The sequence below is a fragment of the Hermetia illucens genome, chromosome 1 (genome assembly GCF_905115235.1).
Source record: "Hermetia illucens chromosome 1, iHerIll2.2.curated.20191125, whole genome shotgun sequence".
NCBI lineage: Eukaryota > Metazoa > Arthropoda > Insecta > Diptera > Stratiomyidae > Hermetia > Hermetia illucens.
The window spans coordinates 206,085,255-206,104,635 of NC_051849.1; the positions used below are offsets into that span (position 1 = coordinate 206,085,255).

Below are 19,381 nucleotides of genomic sequence, written 5' to 3' on the forward strand. Positions count from 1 at the left end.
TGCATCAGCTGTTTACCGAAAATGTCAAACCAACTGAGCCCCCAGCACTCGGCGGCACTGGTGCACTTCTGACCAGAATTCCTCTCTTGCGCATAATGCACTTTTCATCAGCTGATCCCAATGGACTGTTGCACATTTGTCAACTCGAAAAGTCAAAATATTTTCTATCTTGAGGTGCATTTCCCATCGAACTCTTGAGTGGAGTGGTTGATTTTCGTGGTATTGGTGGTGCTGACAACAATTCGTGCTTGAGTTTATGGTTTCCTTAAACGTTCGTAGTTTCAGAGCCATTACCTATTCCGTGCATTGTCCTGCTTGGTTTTCGTCTTCGAGTTCTTATCTTCTTATGGCCACACTGATATCGTTTGCCTTTAAGTTTATGCTGAAGGCTGAGGCAAGATTCCAACACTTGATGGTAAGTAAGAGCTTCAATTCCCTTCTTGATCGGGAATCAATGAGATTTGTTTTGATCTATCTAAATGAAGGCAATTGCTAAAATAATCCTGGAATGCATTAAAGAATATCTCGAAAGTTTGGCCGACAGAGAACTGGTTGGTTTCCGCTACGGATCCCCCTGCATTGATTACATTGACACTTACTCCTTTCCACCCTAAGTATTTCAGACCAAATTGCCTAACATTGTTCGTACTCAAAACATTGGAGAAGATGATAGACAACTATATTAAAACTAACGTTCTAATACGTAATCCCCTACATCAGAGTCAACGGGCACGGGCACGACGGTCAACCGACACTGCTCTGTATCAGCTTACGAATGTATTAGGGGGGGGGGGCATAGAACCAAAGAAATAGCACCGTGCGCGTTTTTGGATATCGAAGGAGCATTCGATAACATCGCACTCAGAGATATAAGATGCCCTGATTCACAAGGGAGTGGGCTTCTAGATGGGCCAAATGTTAGAGAGTAAGCAAATAGAAGTAGCGACAGGTACAAATTCTATTGTCATGAATACTACTCAAGACGGCGTACTATCACCGCTTATTTGGTCCACGCTTATGGTAGTGGACGAACTCCTGGACGAGCTAACAAATCATCATCATCAACGGCGCAACAACCGGTATCCGGTATAGGCGTGCCTTAATAAGGAACTCCAAACATCCCGGTTTTGCGCGGAGGTACACCAATTCCCAAAAAGCTGTCTGGCGTCCTGACCTGCGCCATCGCTCCATCTTAGGCAGGGTCTGCCTCGTCTTCTTTTTCTACCATAGATATTGCCCTTATAGACTTTCCGGGTGAGATCATCCTTATCCATACAGATTAAGTGACCCGCCCACCGTAACCTATCGGACGGTCATGGTATCGCTCATAGATTTCGTCGTTATGTAGGCTACGGAATCGTCCATCCTCATGTAGGAGGGCCAAAAATTCTTCGGAGGATTCTTCTCTCGAACGCGGCCAAGGGTTCGCAATTCTTCTTGCTAAGAACCCAAGTCTCCGAGGTATACATGAGGACTGGCAAGATCATTGGCTTGTACAGTAAGAGTTTTGACCCTATGGTGAGACGTTTCGAGCGGAACAGGAATGGAGCAGTACAGGGTGCGTATTAGGGGATACGAACCAAAACGCCCAAAGGACTGTCTAAACCTCATCAAGAAGAGCCTTCGGTTTATAGTGGGAATTCTTACTGGTCACTGTCGACTAAACTATTACTTGAGGAAGCTAGGGATATCTACGGACACTGTCTACAGGTTCTGTGTGGAGTGTGTCGAAAATTTCATACACGTTTTAAGAAAGTGTCCGGCACTTAAGCAAAGTAGGTCGAGGTACATGGCAGAATACTTAATACCAGATGCAAAGTCGAAAGATTTGGAAATAGGGAATATACTAACGGTTAAAAGACTTGTTTCACATACTATAGTTAACAGGTATACTATAACAAGCAATAGTTCTTTAAGGATGCAGTGAGACAGATCAACAATAATAATTTGTCGTGCTCCATGCAGGACGGGTGCAAAATGTCACGTATTTCACTGCCCAGACAGCTAGGGTTGCATCTTGTCATCGATATTATTTCTTTTTGTTATTGGTTCAGACAAGGGAGCAGTCTTGTCCGAAGGATGTGGAGGAGTTCAATGAGCGATGACATTTTTCCTCAGACACCTCGACTACGGTGACGGGACATGGACCTTGGCCAAGTGGTTCTGGATTTAGGAGAGAGGGTGAAGATAAATACCAACAAAACCAAGATTCTCAGTATGACAATTCATCGCACTCCCCCTAACTGCATTAAGGGTCAATCAATTTGTATAACTATCAAGCGTTGTTTCTGCTGACGGATGTTGCCTGACGCATTAACAGCGCAAGATCCGCTTTCGCTGCTTTGTCTCAAACCTGGAAATTCAGTTATCTCAACACCAAGATCAAGTTGAGACTGTTCTGTGCTAAATCATAAAACTAACTGGTGACAAGTAAGGACAAGCAGGTACAAACCGAAATCGATTCACAAAGTACATCCAAATCCATGAATTACACTTCGAACTTTCAAGAGACCCTTCCAGGTATTATTGCGGCTGTTCAACTATAGGTTAGTTACGTTCATCTTCACCACCGCCTGCCTCTTTGATATCCAAAAATCCTTCGTCGTTGTCTGAAACGAAAGCCTCACATTCAAACTGTCCCACACCTTCAATTTTCACCCACAACTGTGCAGATTAATTCTGAACTACCTATCCGATCGACATTCCCTTGTCCGCATCAATGAAACACTGTCCGACTCGTACAACCCTCCTCCACGCATCCCACAAGGGTCAGTCTTGTCAGCAACCCTATTTTTCCTATACACCGCCGACATCCCACTTCAACGCTCTACCAATTCCCCCAAGCTGTAAAACCTATTCAATACGCTGACGACTTGATCCTTTATACCTCCTCTTCCAAAGTATATAAGCTGCCCAAACCTGCATCAATACCAAGATCGTAACCCTCAACAAGTTTCTCCATTCTTGGAAACTCCTCCTCAACCCCAAAAAATGTGAAGCCATGGTCTTCCGCGGTATAGCCACTTTTACCCGCAAGATTCTAGCCGAAACCCGTAAACTCGAGACTAAAATTGGGACATCCCTCAATACAATCCACTAAGTACCTTTGAATAATGCTAAATACCCGTCTATCACTCGTACCACCAGTAAACTCCATTCTTTCGAAAACCATAGCTGGGCTAAAAACCCCATGGCCCATCCTCAAGGAAGACTTCGCCATCATTCCCAAAGTCAATCTCTTTTACTACAAGCAGCTCATCCGACCTCTGATCACGTCTGGCTTCGTCGCATGGTGCGACGTCCCCTCAGCCCAATTGGAACAACTACGTGTACGTGAAAGGAGGTTCTGCAGTTATCGCGACAGTAAGACCGTAATATTCAATGATCCACACCGCCCTGGCTTCGTATATTCCACTGCCCAATAAGAATGAGGAAGTTTCATCCTGGAGAAAGGTAAAATATATTTCAGTAAACCGTCATGGACCTGCATTCCATGTGCGTCGAGGGGACCAGTCCTCTGGGAGAATAAAGAAACTTTAACAAAATTATACCGAAAATCCTATGTTGGCGGACGGCTTCGATCGCACGGCAAAGTAAATCTTAACAGATGTTGCCTCGCGCCTCTGCCCTGGGGAGCAGCGTGACCAAAAGTGGCAACAGGTAAAGGTAGCTTCATATAAACTAATTCGAAAACACCACAAGGGTATGAATTATATTGATAAAATCGCCAGGTTCGTGTTGAAATTTCATAAAAAAATGGTTATCTTGTGGGAACTCGCAAGACCTCTTCGATGGTGCCAAAAGCTTGGACATAGTACGCGGACGCTATAAAAACGTGTCGGCATTGCTAGAACCTAACACTGTGGCTCAGTGAATTCTTCAATCGGGTAATTTAGGAAGGTAGAACACCATCTGACCGGCAAGAAAGTTGTTCAAATTACCATCCAATCCGGTTACTTTCCCATACGATGAACATTTTTGAACGCACTCTTGATAACCATATTCGTGGAATAACCGTGAATCAAGGCGGATTTTTCAAGAACTGCGGAACTACTGACGCAATACACGCTGCGCGGTTACTCAAGGAAAAACACCGTGAGAAGCACCGCACTCTTTACATTGAGTTCCTGAATCTAGAGAATTCGTTTGACAGTGTGCCACGCTAACTCATCTGGTATACTCTAGGGCAACACCTAGTAGCAGAAGAATTCGTGCGTTGGGTTAAATTGCTCCACCACAATCTGAAAAGTAAAGTACGAAGCGTGGCGGGCATATCAAAACCGCTCAATGTCTCTGTCGGGGTTTATCAAGGAAGGGCCGTCTCACCACTCCTCTTTGTTCTTGTTATGGTTCGCTTGAGTTTACCTCTGTCACTTCTCGCAGGATTGGAGAGTTATGGCGCCCCAGCTATTTTGGAGAGCTATCTTGCTGATTGGACGGCAGAATGCGTGAGAATATCGAACTTCGATACCAAGTGAAATTCCAGGACGTTCAGCGTAACTTGTGCTATGAAAGAGAGTTTGCTATTGCGCTGATAAGGCAAGCGGGAGATGCCACAGAACGCATTCATGTGGTCGCAAACCTTTGAATGGTTCTGCGAAGTACGTTAACGGTCGACTACTCATTTACGATGATGAACAGCTGAAGAGGTGGAACAAAAACTTCACCAGGGTCCTTAACCGTACATATTACATTCGGTGGGATTCCAGAAGAGAAATCATTTAGGTCATCAATACACTAAAATGGAGTAAAGACGCTAGGCTTGCCGACCCTCCTCCCCAGATTTATTTATCGCCACACCTGTAGTTATTGCAAATCTACTACTTGCACTCGTACGGAAATCTTAGGAATCCGAGACCTTTCCCAAAGGGTGAAAGAAGAGGATGGTCGTTAAGATTCAGAAGAAGGCACCGGTTTTGAGTGTTCTCTGTTGTTGCGAAGCTAATAGCTAAAATAATCCTGGGACACATTAAAGAGCATCTCGAAAGCTTTGCCAACAAAAAACAGGCTGGTTTCCCCTTCGGATCCTCTTGTATTGATCATATCAACACCTTACGGATCATCTTAGAGCAGTGCGCGTAGTTTAGATCTTCGCTTCATCTGCTCTTCACCGATTTTGAGAAAGCTCTCGATAGCATGAACAAAGAGTGTATCTGTCGTGCTCTACGGATTAGGGGCATTCCGGAGAAACTAATAGCAAAATGTCACGCGCTGGGTCGAGGTAAAATCTCAGAGTATTTTAAAGTAAGGTTCAAAGCGAAGTCCGCCAGGTTAGCATCTTATCACGAATAGTATTTCCTCTTGCTATCGGTGACGTTCTCCATGCTAATTTGTCTCGAGGAGGTGGAGGAATTCAATGGACGAAGACATCTTTCCTCACACTACGCTGATGACATCTGTTTGCTCGCTCACCGAGTCATGGACCTTGGCCAAATGGCTCTGGATTTCTAAAGAGAGTAGTAGAGCTGGGCTGCAGATAAACACAAACGAAAGCAAGGTTCTGAGTCTGACGGATCATTGCATTCTACATTAATGGGGAAAGCATCGTAGGCGTCGATCAATTTGTATATCTAGGAAGCGTGGTTTCTGCCGACGACGGCACCGAACTGGATGCTGCCCGCCACATCAACAGCGCTAGATCCAGCTTCGATGCCTTGCCTAAAATCTGGATATGCAGTTATCTCAACATTAAGATCAAGTTGAAACTGTTTTGTGTTAATGTTCTTTCTGGAAAATAACACATGGCAAGTGACCATCACTGTCCCTCGAAGGCTCCAAGCCTTCTTCAACACCTGTCGTATCGTCGTGTTGGCCGACAAGTGGGTCATCGCGAGGGTACTTGACTTAAAACAGTAGAGAAGGTGTGCAGGGATCTTGGGAAATCGTGGGGGGAGCTGAAGTGTATTTTAGGTAACCACGAACGGTGGCGCGTAGGTGTCTTTGACGTGCTATATTCTACAAGGGGAGTGATTACCATATATGAAGAAGAATTTTTGAAAAAGTTGAAGCTATAAATTCGGAGCTGTGCGATGCTTGTGAAAGTATGCTAATAGTAGAGTACAATACAAATGACCCAGCGATTTTGGGAGATTAGCCGTCTTTCCTTTAAAATTACTGCTTTAAAAACGCCACAGAGAGCTTTAAATCGATTGTAAGTTATATTTGATTTCTTATTTTTCCTTGCAGCTATAAAATATCTTCAACCAGGGGCGAAATGACACATCTTTTTCCGCCACATAAATAAGTATAGTAAAAAGTGTAACAGCTTTCGCCTTCTAAAAACTTTTCGGTTTCACGTTTTTCAAATCAGTGATTAGTGTGATCAGTAAATTCACCGGGGCGTTGTAGACCAACACAAAAAGTAAGAACAAACTGAGAGCTACTTCTGATCTCCCGCGAAATGGACCCGGAAAGAAGGAGAGCGCACCGGAAAACTCCGTCTCTCCTCGATATATCGTGGGATGATGTCTTGATCCCACACCTGACACCGTACCTGTCCCTAAAAGATCTCTTCAATCTGCGCTGCTGCTCGAGGCTTTGCCAAATGCTTGTGGAACAGAGTTTTGCCTATCGCAAAAAAATCAACTTTTCCGGATATAACTCACCGAATATTGCGGAAGCGTTTCAGGTGCTGAGCGAACATTGCACGCGACTGGATGAGATCAACTTGGCTAAGTGTCTGTGGCTCACAGATAAACTCCTGATTCCTTTATTAAACAATAACAAGAAACTGAAAGTTGTTAATTTAAATGAATGCACATCGATGTCTTCGGCGGGGCTACAACCTGTGATAATTGAGTGTAATTTACTGAGGGTACTGAAGCTGTCTAAGTGCGAATGGCTGACATCGGGGGCAGTAGATGCTCTAACGCTTCATCACAGCAACTTGGTGGAGTTGGACATTTCGCACTGCTATTCTATCGGGGAGCGATGTCTGATTATATTCTTCCGCATGTTTGATAAGCTGGAGATACTGTCTTTGGCCCATACGCCCAGCGTTACGGACTATGTGCTGATCCAAATCGCCCACCATTGCCCGAAAATTAAGCATTTGAACCTGATTGGATGCCATAAGATTTCTGATTTGGGGATAGAGTAAGTTGAGTTGAACATTTCTTTTCTTTAGAAGAATGATGCTTACTAAAGTTCTATTTATTCTCTATCCTTTCCAGAGCTATTGCAACGCACTGTAAGGAGCTTGAGTCACTAATGATTCAACGGTGCCCAAACGTCACGGAGCGGGTCCTGGGGCGGTTACGAGGAAGCGTTCATATCGACAAGCCACGGCAGTTCAACAATTATCCACTCTACGATGCAAGGATATTCCTTCAAGTTTAATTTGCCAAAAAGTAGATTGTAGTAACTAAGCAGGCAAAGAAATCTCTGCAGGCAGGTTGGAAAGATGCTGAATCCCTCGAGCATTTATTTCCGAAAAACGTTGAATTTTTACTTTGGTGAAATTGTATTGGATTTTATATTTGCATTCTTGCATTCCAACCGAACACAGGTTGTTTTGAATTGCGTCTGTAGGTTAATATGTTTTTCATACTAATTTGTCGTTGGATTATGTATATCCTTCGCGGAGTTGTAAACTGTGAGGCCATCCGTTTATTGAAGGGTCTTTAAAGCTAACTTACGAATATCGGCGGTGAAGACCAAGAATATTATTGTCTGAAGGACGGAGCTTTCATCAGGATTACTATGTGGAGAGGAGAGCTGTAGCAGAACTTTCACTGCTTATCGTAATCATGTGCTGGACCTTCGCTCAAAACTAGAGCTTCTACCTGCTGAAAAGAACCAAAAGAACAAATTCATCCTTTAGTTCTGCGTGCCGATCGACTGCAATTAACCAGAGCTCGTTCGGGGCAAGCCCTTGGGTGGAAATGAATTTTCCAGCGGCTGGAGGCATGAGAAGGCAAAGATTGGCGGACGACCTACTGCAGAGCGATGGTGCTAAGAAGCCGCGGATTCTAAAAGGCAACTGGGTTTTCGAAACTCGCTCGCGGAACTGATTTGAAACTTTTGAAAATGCTGATCCAGTACACAACAGCATAGCCGGATTTCGCCGGGTCAATTTTTAAAAGAAGTTGTCAACGTAGTTTCCAATCCAGCCTGCAGGGATTTCTTTGTCAATTTACTATTTTAAGAAAATTCGAGACCTGATTGGTAGCAATACTATTTTATTAAATAATTGTTATGATTATTTGCCATAAATTATTTAAATTGGCTTATATTTGTGTAAGATTGATTTAAGTTTTATATTTATTATTTAGCAGTTTCTTAATGAATTATAAGAACTGTAATTTTATCTAATTGGATTCAAAATGTGATTGTAAGTTAAGTTTTTGAATAAATTGCAATATTTATTGGCGTAATCTTTGTTTTTCTCCTAATCTTGCAGAAGCACTTAAAAGACTTAAGAGAGAACAATTTTTTTCTTGCAATTGTTTTTTCTTTTTCTAGAAAGTAAATAAGTAGGTATCAGGCCGCTCCGAGTAGTCCAATTGGCGCTGTGGTGTGCCGTTTTGATGCCACAAACGCCTAAGACCATGACTGCTGTGATAAGATCGGGTATTGTTGTAGGCGTCTCGAATCCGTTTCGACTTGGCCCCGGTGGTGAACATTTGCCATCTGAGGCGCGGCTGCTAGGTAGTGCGAGTAAATTTCGCCCTTGATAGTCGCCAGCGGGACACAGTCGGTACTCGCCGAAGGCAGAGCCCGCCTGGTCAATCCATCAGCCCGCTTATTTCCCCCTATGTTTCTATGACCCGAGAACGCAGACAAGGATGACCTTGAGCGTGCCGCTCAGAGTATTCAGTGCGTTTCTGCACTGCTCCACAAGCCTGGAGGAGGTTGTCGCTGAATACAATGGCCACTTGGTTGTCGGTTAGAATTTTATGCTTGGGGCTCGAATCATGCCCAGGTACGTATCCTAAAGAGATGCAGCTCCGGCAACTCTCGACAAACCACGGCACAATCCTTTCCTGCTGCTTCTGTAGAATGACTGGCATTTTATGTGGAGAAGCTTTTTACAGCTCAACCGATCTTATCCTCGGTAATTACCGATTTGATAATCGCGTGCGGCTGGGGTGGCTGTAAATCTTCCAAGCAAGACTCTGACCCACAGTCCTCCTCGATGGCGGGAAAGTGCGTCTGAACCAGCAGCTCCAAGTTTTCACCAGAAGATTCCCTCCAGGAGCCTTCCGACTTTTTAAGAAAGGGTGGGTTCCAATGTTCCTTGGACAGAATCTTACTGAGCCTTGCGGATTTGTTGGTGCTTTCGATATTCTGACAACAGTCCAATCAAGACCGTCTATTGGCAGTCTTAATGGCCGACTTGTACTGCTCAAGGCAGTCCTTGTATAGCTGACATTCTAACACGGTGGTAGTCCCTTGCTTTATTTATCAGGGCACAAGACTTTAAAGGCGGTACCGAATGCCTTTTTCAGAGCCCCGAGCTTTGACTCCAGTTCGTCAGTCGTGAAAATCTTGCCAATTTACGCACTGGAGAGTTTGTTTTTGATAACTCCTGGGCTCCCTGAAGGGTTTGGAGACCTTTGCGGTAAAAGCTAGACGGAAAGTAATCCAACTATGATCTGGAAAAGATCTCTGATCAGACATTCTCCAGTTCTCCATCCTAAGAATTACATTGTTGGTTAGTAGGGTGACATCAAGGACCTCTTCCCAATCATCGCAATTTTCCGAGCTGGAAAACGGAAGGTTTGTGTAGTGCCTCTTTTACATACTAATAGATTTGCGTTAATATTAAAATCAAAGAATGGCTCTTTCGTTGATTTCCGTGGTGGTCGTCAAGTGTTGCAATTCTTCTGGCGGAGCTGATTGGTCGTGAGCTATATATGATAGAACGAGGAAACATACACGTTCTCCGCTACCGGCTGCTCCAGTCTGATCACAACTAGGTTGCTAAGATCCAAGTGCGGACATGGGAAAGCATGCAGCCTCCTTCTGGCGAGAATGCATGCTCTAGGTCTGTACCGATCAGTGTATCTTGTGCTGTGAAATAAATTATAATATTTAACTTTGAAGTCCTTTAATGGTTCGGTCTGCTCCGATCCTGGTCTCCTGTATTAGTGCGACGTCGATTTCTTCCTCCAGGAGGAAGACTAACATATTATTTGAGACGCACTTCGAGTACTGCAGACTTATCTGCGCTACCCTCAGCATGATCTGTTTGCGTAGGGAGTTTGCCAGTTCCCGTCGGACCGTCGATCTTCATCTCCTCCAACAACTCGTCGGCGGTGTCGGTTGGATCCAAGTTGTTGTACGGTTTCACCTTTGCATCCCTGACTCCGAACTGCACTTTCTGATTCGCCTTTCCACTGCCTGTAGGTACTCTCTTTATACGGATTAGAATAGGTTGGTTGTTCGCTGGGGCCTCCTCCGCATCTAGTCCCAGTCGTTCATAGGAATCCTGGTGTTTCGATGGTGCATGGATTGGACTAACTTGTGTTACCCATGCACCCATGGATTGGCGGCAACCAGATGTGAGCGACCGGTCTCCTGAGGATCGTCGTATGGGATGAATTTCATTGCTGTTGATGATATTAGCGATCCATGAACCGGGAAAGTCGCTAGATAATTGACTGGGATAATTGGGAGGAATCAAAGCAGGAAAGGAATCCCTCCTGTTCATCTTTACCTTCTAGGAAATACCCGATCACCATCTCCGACAGCCTAGCCTCCACACTGTTTCATACCTCTTGCGCCAGTTTGCCACCAAACTTATGTGACTCTTGGCCACATCGCTGAAGGGTTTCGTAGTTCGTGACTTTTTGGCCGGCCGTAGCTGCTTGCCTATTTTCAAAGGTTGCTTGGCGTCCGAGTCCTTGCACACTCTGCTTGCGTTGTTGTTCGGCCGCATATTGAGATCGTTTATAGGCGGTGGGCTTCACCTTCTACTCGTTTTCCGAGCGTTCGTTAGTATATTCTTCAACAATCGGCTGGTATTTAACAAGGTCCTTTTCATCCCGCTCGTTGATAGTACCGGCCTCCTTATTCCTCGCAATTTTCGTCAGAATATGTTTGGCTTGCTGATACCGGCTTTTGAGCAGGTCCCAGGAGCTCCGCTTCATTGCCAATTTCCCGTAACCAAAATTCATGTCAGCTTTAGCTTTTGAGGAAACCTCTGACGTCGAAGTTCTCGGGTTAGGAGTATTATGGCTTGTACTCGCTACACCCAGCTCGACGGCAGCGAATTCCAAGCTGGAAACCACCAATCCGTTTGTCACTTCGCTCTCGAAGGTCCCCACTGTGCTGCACCCGACGGCTGCATTACCACCTCTTTTTCAATCATCATTTTTTTTATATTTCTCTGAGTCCATTTCTTGGTCCCACGACTCTTGGTAGCCCTTCCACTAGAGTAAGGGTTTTAGTTGAAACTGACGGTGCCCAAGATATTCAGATATCCGCATACTAAAGACCAAAGTCCCCATTGGGCACGTAGCCCACGGCGTATGTTGTTCCGCCTCGGCTTGGGGTCCTGTGAGCACTTTTTCCAGGGGTAGCTTCCTCCAAACTACAATTTTTAGTTTTCAATATAAATATATATTTCGGGAGCAACTTACCCCCTTCATCAGTACAAAGCCACTTAGCTTATCCCTCCCGAAATATATACTTACATTGAAGATTAAAAATTGCAGTTTGGAGCTACCACTTGTCTATCAATTTTAGGCTAGACTACCAATAGCAGATAAAAATTTAATCTCATTTGCCCATCATCTATTGCCCTTATAAACTTTCCGGGTTGGATCATCCTCATCCATACGGATTAAGTGACCCGCCCACCGTAACCTATTGAGCCGGATTTTATCCACAACCAGGCGGTTGTGGTATAGCTCATATATTTCGTTGTTATGTAGGCTATGGAATCGTCCATCCTCATGTAGGGGGCCGAAAATTTTTCGGAGGATTCTTCTCTCGAACGCGGCAAAGTGTTCGCAATTTTTTTTGCCAAGAACCCAGGTTTCCGAGAAATACATGAGGACTGGAAAGGTCATTGTCTTGTACAGTAAAAGCTTTGGCCTTATGGCGAGGCGTTTCGAGCGAAACAGTTTTTGTAAGCTGAAATAGGCTCTATTGGTAGCTCTATTGGTGCGTGGATTTTATCGTCCTAAAAAATTAAATTCACTATCCCATAACCACCGATGGATGGGTCACTGAACTCTAGAGGAAGCAGACAAGCTTCTCGGAAAGTCATCACGTTTCGGCAGCGATGACGCGCATGTATAGCTACTCTGTAGCAATCATATTCTGCGTGAGCGAACTGTTTTTTGAAAGAATTCGATTAATATGGATGGAAATATCGATGTTTGGAGTGAAAAAGCATTATTAGTTTACAAAAACTTGCCAAAATTGTTTTTTATTATTTTTTCTTCGAAATGTTTGGCCCACTGAGAAACTATTCGTATAAAATGGACTTTGCGTTTCAGGTAAAAATTGAGAGCGTTATCGTGTAGATAACTGTGATTGCCCTCATATACATCGCGTTATAGCTATCGTCTTCGCAATTTAAAATCGATATTCATCATCATCAACGGCGCAACAACCGGTATCCGGTCTAGGCCTGCCTTAATAAGGAACTCCAGACATCGCGGTTTTGTGCCGAGGTCCACCAATTCGATATCCCTAAAAGCTGTCTGGCGTCCTGACCCACGCCATCGCTCCATCTTAGGCAGGGTCTGCCTCGTCTTCTTTTTCTACTATAGATATTGCCCTTATAGACTTTCCGGGCGGGATCATCCTCATCCATACGGATTAAGTGACCCGCCCACCGTAACCTATTGAGCCGGATTTTATCCACAACCGGACGGTCATGGTATCGCTCATAGATTTCGTCATTGTGTAGGCTACGGAATCGTCCATCCTCATGTAGGGGGCGAAAAATTCTTCGGAGGATTCTTCTCTCGAACGCGGCCAAGAGTTCGCAATTTTTCTTGCTAAGAACCCAGGTTTCCGAGGAATTCATGAAGACTGGCAAGATCATAGTCTTGTACAGTAAGAGCTTTGACCCTATGGTGAGACGTTTCGAGCGGAACAGTCTTTGTAAGCTGAAATAGGCTCTGTTGGCTGACAACAACCGTGCGCGGATTTCATCATCGTAGTTGTTATCGGTTGTGATTTTCGACCCTAGATAGGAGAAATTGTCAACGGTCTCAAAGTTGTATTCTCCTATCCTTATTCTTCTTCGTGATATTACTCATTGAAATTGGATCAAAAATTTCCCGCAATTACCAACGTGTAGCGCTCCTATTGACCCGATTTATATATATAGTATATATGGTTGTTAATGTGCCCTTTGTGGAGTATAGCATGTCAAGCACACGAGCGCGTCATTGTTCACGGTTGCCTGAAATGCGCTTCAGTTCCCCCAAAGATTTCCCGACACTCTCTCTCTACTGTCGGCTCCGTCAGCCATCTTGGGAGAGTGGATTCCACTGCATGGTGTAGTCAGAAATAGAATTGTCGCCCCTCCTTAATATGTGACCTATTCACTTCCGCCTTCCGATCACAGTGTGTCCAAGTGTCAGGTCTGTGTGCCGACCAAGTTCTTCGTTTGTGATATTTTCAGGCCAGCGCACTTCGATAATACGACGCCAATAGGTGTTGAGGAAGGCTTGAAGCTTTTGAGTAACAGTGGAGCTCACTCTTTATGTGCTGCTCTCATATAGCAACAAAGAAAGAACATTAGCACAGCACGGTCTCAACTTGATTGTGGTGTTGCGATAACTGCATTTCCAGATTTTAGACAAGGCAGCGAAAGCCGATCTGGCACTGTTAAGGCGTCGGGTAACATCCAGTTCGGGGCTAGTTGTACAATGCCAATTCACTCGGATCCTCTTTTACAAAAAGAACCTTCCCCGGGTTGATTATCCGTATCCTCCTTGATATGTGTACTCTTTTCAAACTCTGCAATTGCCTGATGGATTGCTCCGCCAATTCGGATATTACTTTCCGTATCACCTCGTCTCATAACACACCTATTGCGGACATTTTTGATGTACCCTTCGTGGAGCTCGAGATTTACTTCCACTCTCCGATCCCGAGGCTATGTCGGTCTTACAACGCCCTATAGCTTGGGTCGTTTGACTCTATTTCCTTCTGAGTTTTAAGCGTATAATAAGCCATTCACTTGCTCCTCTCTCTGAGGACAATATGTAATAAGGAATTTGTTTTCTGTGTATTGTCCTCATTAAATAAATAAATAAATACTTTTCTTCCACCGAACAAATTTAAATAATGCCGCAAGAGAGAATTCTTATGCAAAGGTACAACAAAAAGAGAATCATTGAGCCAATCATTATCAATGTGATACATTTGTTTTGTGGCATCTTGGCTAAAATTAAGAGTGAGTGAGATTAGCTGTAAAATATCAATGGAAATTAAGGGGGTGCATGCAAAAACATGAACATTGAAAATGAAATTGAAAATTGCATAATTCGCACTATTTTTTAAAGTTTTGGGTAAAATAACATTGTCCGTTTGTCTGTCACACTCACTTTTCTCATAAACGATTGACACGAAATTTGGTGGAGAAATGAGAACGATAAATTCCAATGCATGCAGTAAGTTACATAGTTCTATTTTACATTTATCGAAGCTTGAAATGTCGACATTGGTTGGACAGGCGGCGAATACTCAGGCCGAAAAGTGGTCATTTTATATACATTTCGAGTTACATACAAATGAAACATTTCTGCTTTCAACTATATTTACACGGCAAATTCACAAAACCTTTCATGCCCTTCCTGCATTTACCATATCAACGCCCTACGGATCATTTTGGAACAATGTGCGGAGTCTTCGTCGCACCTGCTCTTAATCGATTTGAAGAAAGCTTTCGATACCTTCAACAGAGAGTGTATCTGGAGTGCTCGAGACAAAAGGGGCATTCCGAATAAACTAATAGCCAACAGCTTTGCCGAAATTATAATGCAAAACAGATTGGTCCTTTTAACTTCCCTACTTTAAGTAGTTTTAAACGTAGGATAAGTTTTTTGCTTTCTCCTCCTCCTGAGGACAATAATTAATTGAATTTTTTTCTGTTTGTTGTCCGTTAATTAATTGATTAAATAAATAAATACATTATCAGACCAACAAATGACGACCCAGAGGATTTTGAATCCAAAGCAGATTCCGCCAGAGTTGCATCCTGTCACCAATATTTTTTCCTGTTATCGATAAGGTTCTTCACGCTGCCTTGTCTACAGAACGCGCAGGAATTCAAAGGACTATGATATCTTTCCTCAAACAACTCAACTATGCTGATGACATCTGTTTGCTCTCTCATCGGTTCATGAACCCTGGCCAAATGGCTATGAATTTGGAAAGAGAGGCAAGTAGAGTTGAACTGAAGATAAACATCAGCAAAACCAAAGTTGTCAGTCAGACAGGTCAATGCATTCTCCCTACCTTAATCAGCAAAGCATCGAAGTCGTCGATCATCTAGGTAGCATTATTTCTGCCGACTGGATGTTGGGAAGGGTTTAAGCGAATAACACATCCAGTGGCATTTGTTAACATTCAGTGTTAGCTTGTTGACCAAACACCAACGGACTACATTATCAAGGTTGGACTTTAAGAGAGCATAGTCAAGCGGAAACGAAACAGAGGCAAATAATTTGAGATCGTCTGCGTAACACAAATACGGGCAGGTGAGGACGAAGGCGAGGTCATTGATAAAAACAGGAAGAGTAGTGGGCTAAGTATAGAGCCTTGGAGAACATCAGAGGAAGGAGAGGATGAACGAGATGAGTAACCATGAAAAGAAACTTTGCAGGAACGGTATGAGAGATAGGAGAGTCAGGAGATGACTGAAGGAGGGAAGTCGAGTAATGATAGTTCAAAAAGGAGAGTGTTATGGTCAACGGTATCAAAGGCTTTGGAGAAATTCGTATAAATAGCATGTACCTCCTGTGGTGAATTAAAGTATTAGCAACGAAGTTGGTAAAGACCAGAAGGATTGAAGCCGTAAATCTATGTTTCACGAAACCATGCTGCTCTTTGATAATGAGGTCACCGAAGTGCCACCAGTCGTTGACGTATCTTTCCAGGATTTTGGAGCAAGAGGAGAGAAAAGAAATGGGGCGGTAGTTCACAGCAAAAGAAGGGTCTCCGCTCTTGAGGACAGGAATGATAAGGGCCTCTTTCCAGAGATGGGGAAAGTAGCATTCTTCTAGACTTTTGTTGTAGATTATACTCAGGGGGAGTGAAATGTGTTTTCTACAGTTAAAGAGGAAGAGGTTAGGAAGCCCATCGAGGCCAGGTCCGACATTGGGGTCAAGATTACCAATGAGAAACTCAACCAAAGGTGACACACCAATACATGAACTACAAGAGCCACGGGCCAGTTAGCTCCTACCTACCATGCGAATATGCATTCCTTGCCTGGTAGAAACTTGATTTTTACCTCCTGTCTGTAGTCCTCTTGCCTCTGCAGCTGTTACGGATGACATTTTCTATTCCACTAATTGAAAAATAAAACAAAAATTGATTTTTCTTTAAAATTTCATAATATATAATTACCCTTTAAATGGCAGAATGTGTAAATAAACGACTAACAAAAAACTTCAGTTTTTATTGATTCACTTAATCACTATTAACATAATAATTAACTCTCTCTCTCTCGCGTTCTCGTTCACACACGCAACTCACTACTCTACACTACTAATTACACACTAAATTTACTATTTACAGAACATCTTTCTTTTTTACACCATTATTTCATAATAATGTTCATTAAAAAAATAACAGAGCAGCCTTTTCTTTTCAATTTACGTTACATTCAATTTTCTCGCATGATCCAAAAATAGTTATGCTGGGAGAAACTCGTTACTTTTCTAAGAAAAATTATTGTATCTTTCTCGAATATTTTGCAACCACAATATTAGATATTCTCGTGAAGAGATTACGTAGAAGCGTCACTGATATTTAGCAATTCAATTTCATATTTTTTTGTTTGTTTTATTTTGTGTTTATTGCGTGTATTAATGTTAAGAGACAAAAGGAGCCGGCAAAGGACTCTTAGACGAAACTATGAACGGTGCCAAGTGAATGGAAATTAAAATGGAGGACATCAATGGGTGTAATCTGAATATTTGAAAAATTCGTTATAACTTGGTGATATTATGTGCTCGGTATTGTTTTAAATATTTGTTTGTGTATATGATTAAAAAATACAATATTTAGAACATTTTTTTCAATTCTTCTTTCGTGGTTATGAAAAAATCGAATTCTTTCATTTACTCCTTCGTTTAAATAAATAGATCTATAAGGATCCTATAGATCTACAACATCACAATATAACGATCAACTAATGTTATGCATTTTCTGTTTTTTTTTTCATGTTTTTTGGTTATCAAATTACTTCTTGCATCCGACTTAAGAGCTACTATCGATTCTGACTTTTTTACAGTTTAAATTGTTGGTGTTTTCTGTTACTTCCGTTGTCTGCTGGTTTTAATTATTTTGTTTTAACTTTAATGAAACTCGTAGGAAACAAGTGAACTAGCCTAGCCGAAAGTCTAATTTCGCAAAGACACAGTCAGAACGTAGTTTGAATCTTAATTTGTTTCATTTTTAATTTTTATCCATAAATAAAATTAAAAAAAAAATATGTTTCGAGTGCTTTTTTGTTACATTTTTTTTGTGTTGTATTTTATTGTGTGTTTACTTTTGCTTACGTTTAAAGACTATCGTTTAAGCGTTATTGCACTGCCACGAGATGAAGCGGGCTGAGTGCATGAGAATCATCACAATTTTTTTGTTTCCTTTTAAGACGGACTGTAGAAGTCGCTATTGAAATGTCGTGTTAACACATAGACCACAGCCTCGTATGTTGCCATCATGATAGCAGTGTTTGGTATTTGACGGACTAGTTGTGTTGCTAATCCCCTGAAATGATTCAAAAGTTGTTATTAGTAATTAGTTACGCGGGGAGATAAGAAATAGTTTACATGACAATCTAAAAAACGCGAATTATAATGAATGAGTTCTGGGTGGCTTTGAATTAAGAGATTACTTTTTACCGTAGTGGTTAAGAAAGATTAGTAACGAATCAGCAGACAAATCCAGGAAATTTTTTTGTGATGATAACCCAAGCATTATTAAAATATTTTAGAGACCGGAAGCTGGCGCCTAAATGTGAAATTTTTTGTAGTTTTGGATGTTCTTTTGGTGTCAATAAATACACACGATGAAATCCATAGTCCATGTATTTCCACCAGTTTACAGTTTCATTGAATAAAGCTGCTATACGTAAGTGATTTGGTGGGAATGCCACGCCCAGTTTTTGTCCAATGTAGGCTGGGTCTGTGCTCCAGTATAACCTGAGCTGTAAGTCTGTCTGGCAACGTACTTTGTACTATGCTTAGTAAAACAACAATAAAATGCTGAGATCAGGGGAAGAGGTAAATAGAGTAAAGTTGGACTTATTCTACTATGCTAAATCCTACCTGATCTCTCTTGGTGGCAGGTCCCGCAACAGGATGACCAAGAAGAACATGATCGGATTGAGTCACAAGTCTCGGAAAAATGCTAGGGCATCCACATCAGTCGACGCGGCAGGACGGTCCCCGGTCTTATCGAGAAATGGGCAAGGGTTCTTGACGCATGGACGGCGTCAGGACGTAAGCAAGTTAGTTCGAACAAAACAAATACGTGGCTATAAACTTCTCTATTTTGGTAGCCCACACAGTCAATTTGATGATCGACTGATGAAGTTCACCATTATATCAGCTGATCGCACTATTCACGTCTTCATCGCGTACGCACTACAGACAGGTCGACCTAATACCGAGAAAGTTTCATTCTGGCAACTTCTCGATGAAAAGACTTGTCACGTGCCTGCTAACAACTATATCATCATTGCCGGCGACCTTAAGGGGGTCATCCCGTGTGTCGGGTTGGAGAAATTGATTTTTTTTGCATGAATTGTATCTATATATAGTGGAGAATATGTGGGCAAAGGGATTTTCCAATATTCCGAGTCGTTCAGAAATTACAGTGTTAAACAGGTAAGGAGTTTGCAGCCGCGGCTAGAGTACTCGATGAGAAAGAGCATCGAATCTTTTTTTACCTGAGCCTTATAAATTCGAACACAGGTATAAATATAAAAAGATGGAAAACCAATCAATTGTCTAAACTTATCTGCTGTTTGGAATAAAAAGGATGATCCAATCTAGAGTGAGCACTGAAAGGAATGCATAGGACATGTTGAGAAAAGAATGGGAACGCGGCTTAGAAATGCAAAGAAGTATCACAAAGGCATTGGTGGAAAAGGGGCTGGAAAACTTACTGATAAGGTTATTAACGACCTCACTACATGTTTTGGGCTAGCTATTCGTCGACACGCAAATTCGATAGA

General features: G+C 42.6%; 2 protein-coding genes across 3 annotated transcripts in view; one reads left to right on the forward strand and one right to left on the reverse strand.

The window, feature by feature from the left end:
• The first annotated feature begins 121 nt into the window (after nt 1–121).
• On the forward strand, nt 122–7,490 carry LOC119657539 (F-box/LRR-repeat protein 15). Its single transcript, XM_038064485.1, has 3 exons — nt 122–415; nt 6,187–7,095; nt 7,173–7,490. Exons 2-3 carry the CDS (start codon nt 6,401–6,403, stop codon nt 7,336–7,338), a joined length of 861 nt encoding a protein of 286 aa, XP_037920413.1. The 5' UTR covers nt 122–415; nt 6,187–6,400; the 3' UTR covers nt 7,339–7,490.
• A 9,084-nt stretch (nt 7,491–16,574) lies between these two features.
• Nucleotides 16,575–19,381, reverse strand: part of LOC119647455 (mitochondrial carrier protein Rim2) — an 88,892-nt gene continuing 86,085 nt past the window's right edge. For both annotated transcript variants that reach the window (XM_038048389.1, XM_038048394.1), the window contains one exon: nt 16,575–17,910. In XM_038048389.1, coding sequence (XP_037904317.1) covers nt 17,790–17,910 — 121 coding nt within the window. In that variant the 3' untranslated portion in view covers nt 16,575–17,789. The remainder of the gene's footprint in view (nt 17,911–19,381) is intronic.